Consider the following 6,344-nt stretch of genomic DNA (forward strand, 5'->3'; position numbering starts at 1 on the left):
CCATCCATCCATCCATCATCTACCCATCCGCCCACCCATCCATCATCCATCCATCCACCCACCCATCCATCCACCCATCCATCTATCCAACTGCCCATCCATCCATCCACCCACCCAACCATCCACCCATCCATCTACTCATCCACCCACCCACCCAACCTTGTCCATCCATCTATATTCATAAACCCATTTGTTTCTCCAGCATTCAGCCTCAGACAGCAATTTTTGCACTCACCATCACCCACCATCCACTCATCCACGCATACACATCCATCACCCACCATCCACTCATCCACGCATACACATCCATCACCCACTCAGCTCTCCATCACTCTTGAGGGCCTTCAGTGATTCGATCTCTTGTCTCCTGCACTTTCAGTTCCATAAGCCCCAGGCTTGCCTTATTCCAGGTCTCCCTGTCTGTCCAGCCTTGAGTCTCATCCCTTCCCCGTGTCTCCCCCCTCCTTCTCCCGACAGCGTTGCTGCTCTCCAATCCGGCCTACCGCCTCCTTCTGGCCACTTACGCCCGTCCCCCTCGAGGCCCGGGCCCCCCCACACCCGCCTGGGCCAAACCCACCAACACGCAGGGTAAGCCCCTCTGCTGCTGGGCTCTGCAGGCTCCCGGACCTCTACTGGGCAGAGAAAGCCCTCACACCTTGCACTATCCACTTCCCCACTGTGGCCTTTTCTGCTCTCCTGAGCTCCCAGCTGGAAGCTCTGCGGCCCCTGGAGCCAAGGGAACCTCGCTTGCGCGCGCTGGTCTTAGCTCTGTCCCCTCCTCCTCTCGCGCGCTGCTCTCCAGAGCTAGAGAGGACGCTGCTGTGGTGCCGCTCTTCTGTAACTCCGCCTTTATTCTCCCCTCTCTCTAGAGCTGCGAGGAGGAGGGCCTCACCCTGGGCGCTTGCCCTCTCCCCCCTGTGTCCTCTCTCCACAGTCCCAGAGGTGAAGGCTCACGCTGCCCCTCCTGTCTGCTCTTTTCTGTGTTGCTTCCTCTTTGCGGCCCTTTCTCCAGGGCCTAGAGGGGACAGCTCTGCCTCCCTCCTGTCTGTAAACATCTTGCTGTGAGGACCTTCCCCCCCTCCCCTCTCTGTGTGCCCTGTCTCTGCCTGTCTTTGAGCTTGGTGTGTTTGGGATTGGGAGCCACTGTGGCTGGGAGGGGCTGGGCCGGCAGCAGCAGGAGCTGGTGATCAGTGGGACGAGGGTTTGGAACATGGAGGAGACTCATGACTCAGATGCTGGTTGGAGGAGTTCCTCTTCCAGCCCAGGCTTACCTAGTGGTCAGGGTTGTGCCAGGAAACCCCCAAAGGGGGAAATTTTCGGGTACTTTCTGCTTAACTGTCTGTGCTGCCTCGAAAGCTTTTGGGTATGGCGCACAGTTCTCACACAGGCCTTCTCTGGTTTGAGGCTGGGACAGAGGGGACATAGGGGCTGGGACCTCTGGGAGATTGGGGCGTGAAGAATTGTACCGCTCAGGGCTGCTCCTGAAGCCTCATCCTGTCTTCTCTCCCCTCACCTCTCCAGCCTGCAGTGGGGACTATATGGAACCCGAGAAGCCCGGTGCCCCGCTGCTACCCCCACCTCCCCAGAACAGCGTCCCCCATTATGCCGAGGCTGACATTGTTACCCTGCAGGGCGTCACTGGGGGCAACACCTATGCTGTGCCCGCCCTGCCCCCAGGGGCAGTTGGGGATGGGCCCCCCAGAGTGGATTTCCCTCGGTCCCGGCTCCGCTTCAAGGAGAAGCTTGGCGAAGGCCAGTTTGGGGAGGTAAGGAGGGCACCTGTCCAGAGCCAGTTTGGGGAGGTAAGGAGGGCGCCTGTCCAGGGCCAGTTTGGGGAGGTAAGGAGGATGCCTGTCCAGCTTCCACAGCGTCGAGCCGGACTAGGGCTTTGTCGCCACGGCTGCATGCTTCCTTGACTGTTTGTGCTGTGATGCCCCTCTGACACCATGGCATTGGAGGACCTTGTGACGCAGTGAATGACCTTCCTTCTCCAGGTGCACCTGTGTGAAGTAGAGAACCCTCAAGATCTCGTCAGTAGTGATTTCCCTATCAGTGTGCAGAAGGGACACCCCTTGCTGGTGGCAGTGAAGATCCTCCGGCCAGATGCCACCAAAAATGCCAGGTGAGACCCACGGCAGTAATAATGATAGCACATGCCGGTGTGAACGGGGGCGACCACGCAGGGCCCCACTCGTAGATGGAGAGCTACAGACAGCCAACAACTTCTGAGAGAGGGAGAGTTCATCCTCCCCAGAGGTCAGCCCCCTGAAGGGTTATCTAGTCCCAAGTGGTCAGCCTTACAACCTATACATACTTTAACACTAAATGGATTGGGCAGAGTGCACACATAGATTTATCCATACACGTATATATAACAATAATAATTATCCAGGTGGTGGTGGCGCACGCCTTTAATCCCAGCACTCGCGAGGCAGAGACAGTGGATCTCAGTGAGTTTGAGGCCAGCCTGGTCTACAGAGTGAGTTCCAGGACAGGCTCCAAGACATAAACAAAAACCTGTCTCAAGACATAAACAAAAACCAAAAAAACACAATAACAATTAAAGAATGATTAAAGGGCGTTGGTGGCGCACGCCTTTAATCCCAGCACTCGGGAGGCAGAGGCAGGTGGATCTCTGTGAGTTCGAGACCAGCCTGGTCTACAGAGCTAGTTCCAGGACAGGCTCCAAAGCCACAGAGAAACCCTGTCTCGAAAAACCAAAAAAAATAAATAAATAAATAAATAAATAAATAAATAAATAAATAAATAATGATTAAAGAGAGGCCATAGATTGAGGAAGAGTAAGGTGGATGGAGAGCCTAGAGAGGTTGGAGGGAGAGGGGGAGGGGAGACGATGTAGTCATACTTTAGCTAGGTAAGGACTAGGGGTGATGTCTAGGAAAGTGGGGATGCCGTGGCGATCAGGGAGCAGCAGAGCCTGGTATCTGGAGGGAGGGAGGCCCTCGGGGGAGGAAGGAGGATGCACTGCCAAGGCACTTCTCCAGCCTCCTCCCTGCTTCCCCAGGAATGACTTCCTGAAGGAGGTGAAGATCATGTCCCGGCTGAAGGACCCAAACATCATCCGACTCCTGGGCGTGTGTGTGCAGGACGACCCTCTCTGCATGATTACCGACTACATGGAGAACGGCGACCTGAACCAGTTCCTCAGTGCCCACCAGCTGGAGAACAAGGCAGCGCAGGGTGTGCCTGGGGACAGAGAGTCTGACCAGGGCCCCACAATCAGGTACCTTCCCCAGAGCACCCCAGATGGGTCTCCGGACCCTCACTGAGCTGGGGAGGGAGGAGGGGAGCATCGGGCGGGCCTAGGATGAGGAGCTCATCTCCATGGTAGTCCATGAACTAGGCCGGGAAGGCTGCGCTCTTAGGAGCGGGTGAAGAGACTGCAGCCTCAACGATTCTCTCTTGCCTCAGCCTAACAAAGCGTGAACTCCTTGGGATTGGATGGGTTGAGTAGGACCTGCCCCATTCTGAACCTCTTCCCTGCCAGGATCAGAGAGTGGCTGAGGTGTGGGCTCCACTCCCTCTCCTAGACAGAAGTATGTCGGGTGGAGAGGAGCCAGGGCTCCTCTGTGACTTTCTCTCTGCTTCTCTCAGCTACCCTATGCTGCTGCACGTGGGAGCTCAGATCGCCTCGGGCATGCGGTATCTGGCCACACTTAACTTTGTGCATCGGGACCTGGCCACCAGGAACTGCTTGGTTGGGGAAAATTTCACCATCAAAATCGCAGACTTTGGCATGAGCCGGAATCTCTATGCTGGGGATTATTACCGTGTGCAGGGCCGGGCAGTGCTGCCCATCAGGTGGATGGCCTGGGAGTGCATCCTCATGGTGAGCACCCCAAAGACTGGTGTGTGTCGGGGGGGGGACACTGGCTGCCCCTCTGCCATGGTGAGCACCCCAAAGACTGGTGTGTGTGTGGGGGGGACACTGGCTGCCCCTCTGCCATGGTGAGCATCCCAAAGACTGGGGTGTGGGGGGGCACTGGCTGCCCCTCTGCCATGGTGAGCATCCCAAAGACTGGGGTGTGTGTAGGGGGAGCACTGGCTGCCCCTCTGCCATGGTGATCAGCCAAAAGGAGCAGACTGGGGGGGCACTGGCTGCCCCTCTGCCATGGTGAGCATCCCAAAGGAGCAGACTGGGGAGGGCACTGGCTGCCCCTCTGCCAATTTTGTGACTCCTCTTGCCTTTCTGGGGCTCTACTTTTCTCCCTTGAAAATTGAGGGTACCCTGGATCAAGGAACTGGGAATAGAAGAAACAGGAGATTCAGGAGCCAAGAGTGGGTATTGGGCTGGGGTAGGAGTTGGAAATGGGCTAGAAGGGGTAGGATAGAGACTCAGGACCAGCAGGTGGAAGGCAGGTGGAAAGGGATAGGACCAGAGCAGGGGGAGGGGTGGGAAGCCAGGGACAGAGAAGCAGGTGCGGGGAGTCAGGTAGGACAGCCCAGGTAGGCTTTGAGTCTATCCTGTCTGAGGTCTTCCTTTGCCTTCCTTGCGTTCTTGTGTGTCAGGGGAAATTCACGACAGCGAGTGACGTGTGGGCCTTCGGAGTGACCCTGTGGGAGGTGCTGATGCTCTGCAGGTCCCAGCCCTTCGGGCAGCTTACAGACGAGCAGGTCATCGAGAATGCGGGGGAGTTCTTCAGGGACCAGGGCCGGCAGGTCAGAGCTGAGGGAGGGGCCAGGGGGGACAGACCCTGTGGTGAGGGTACCTGTCCCTAGCTCTCGTTCACACGGTGGGCGTCTCGCAGGTGTACCTGTCCCGGCCACCCGCTTGCCCGCAGACCCTCTATGAGCTGATGCTGCGGTGCTGGAGCCGGGAGCCAGAGCAGCGACCGCCCTTTGCCCAGCTTCACCGGTTCCTGGCAGATGATGCGCTCAACACAGTGTAAACTCAGGACCCTGCAGCCCTCGCCCGCCAGAGCCATCCAGGGGACGCTGGACACCAGAGAAGCCTATGGCACTCCACCCTTCCATCCCCGAGAGGCAGTGTTTCTGCAGGTGGGCTGGGCCTGCCCAAGGAGCTGAAGCCTCTGTCACTGGACACGCACCCTTCCTGGTTCCTTCCTGAGCACCACCCACCCAGCTGGCCCTGGGGTTGGGACCCTGCCTGACTTCTTGTAGCCACCCCTTGGGGAAGGATGGGGGCAAATGCAGGGCGCACACTGGACGAAGCCCACTGGAGCACCTGGGCCCCACTGGACAACACTGGTTCCTGGGGAGGTGGCTGTGGCCCCGGCCACCTTCCTGTCACACACTGGACACTGCCAGCTGAGAAACTGGGGGACGAGGTGGACAAGGAGGCCTAACCCCTACAGTGATCCTCAGCCCTGGCTTCCTTCTGTTCCGCCCCCTGACACACTGGACCCGGGGGTGATCCCTGACCTGATCTTTGATCACACGCCCCTCCTTCCCACCCTCTATGCTGCAGCTAGAACTTCTCAAAGCCTATATGTTTCTGTGGAGTAAATACTAGGATGGGGGACGGAGGGATCAATAGCCCAAGGCTGGGGGCGGGGATCTCTATTGTAGCTACCACATTGGTTTTTCTATAATCACGTGGGTTTGTACATTTTTGGGGGGAGAGACACAGATTTTTACACTAATATATGGACTTAGCTTGAGGCAATTTTAATCTCCTGCACTAGGCAGGTAATAATAAAAGTTGAGTTTTTCCACAGCTGCGGGTGCATTTCCTGGGGGTTGGGTAACGTCTGCCTTCCCCCCCCCCCTCACTCCCAGCCTGCTGTCTTCCCTTTCCCCAGTCCGCGTCCCACATCCTGCCTGTCCTAGCATTGGTCTGTGGTCACATAATCCGGGCCCATGCCCGCTGGGCCCTGAGAGCCCTGTCCACTCCGATGCTCTGCAGGGAGAATAGTGACGTCCACTGGGGGCTGGCAAGCTGGCTCAGTGGTTAAGACCACTGGCTGCTCTTCCAGAGGACTCAGGTTCAATTCCTGGCACCCACATGGCAGCTCTCAATGGTCTGACACCATAAGCAAAACAGCAATGCACATTAATAACAATTAAAAGCAAACAAAAATAAATAGTGGTGTCTAAGACTACAGTGCACAACCCCAGAGAAGCGAGGTAACCAAGAGAGCCCTAAGAGAAACATCCGTGGATCTGCCTAGACAAGATCTTCTGAGTAAATTGGGAGTGAGTGTGGGGGTGGAAGGGGAGGGGGGGAGGAGAACGTGAGGGATCCAAAGGTCAGGTTGGGTGAAGGTCAGAGAGGGAGAGCAAGGAAAGAAATATCTTTTTTTTTTTTTTTTTTTTTTTTTTTTCAGGGTTTTCCTAATTTAAAACTTTATAATCTATAACAA

General features: G+C 56.6%; 1 protein-coding gene across 6 annotated transcripts in view; it reads left to right on the forward strand.

Annotated features, from left to right (window-relative positions):
* Ddr1 (discoidin domain receptor tyrosine kinase 1) overlaps positions 1 to 5,698 on the forward strand; it is a 21,623-nt gene extending 15,925 nt beyond the window's left edge. For 5 of the 6 annotated variants that reach the window (XM_026777831.1, XM_013355054.2, XM_013355057.2 and 2 more), the window contains 7 exons: positions 478 to 588; positions 1,522 to 1,766; positions 1,995 to 2,122; positions 3,026 to 3,244; positions 3,616 to 3,850; positions 4,531 to 4,680; positions 4,770 to 5,698. In XM_026777831.1, the coding sequence (XP_026633632.1) occupies positions 478 to 588; positions 1,522 to 1,766; positions 1,995 to 2,122; positions 3,026 to 3,244; positions 3,616 to 3,850; positions 4,531 to 4,680; positions 4,770 to 4,910 (1,229 nt within the window). In that variant the 3' untranslated portion in view covers positions 4,911 to 5,698. The remainder of the gene's footprint in view (positions 1 to 477; positions 589 to 1,521; positions 1,767 to 1,994; positions 2,123 to 3,025; positions 3,245 to 3,615; positions 3,851 to 4,530; positions 4,681 to 4,769) is intronic. The other variant, XM_013355055.2, reaches the window with a different exon arrangement.
* Positions 5,699 to 6,344: the final 646 nt, after the last annotated feature.

The sequence above is a fragment of the Microtus ochrogaster genome, unplaced genomic scaffold (genome assembly GCF_000317375.1).
Source record: "Microtus ochrogaster isolate Prairie Vole_2 unplaced genomic scaffold, MicOch1.0 UNK87, whole genome shotgun sequence".
Lineage (NCBI taxonomy): Eukaryota > Metazoa > Chordata > Mammalia > Rodentia > Cricetidae > Microtus > Microtus ochrogaster.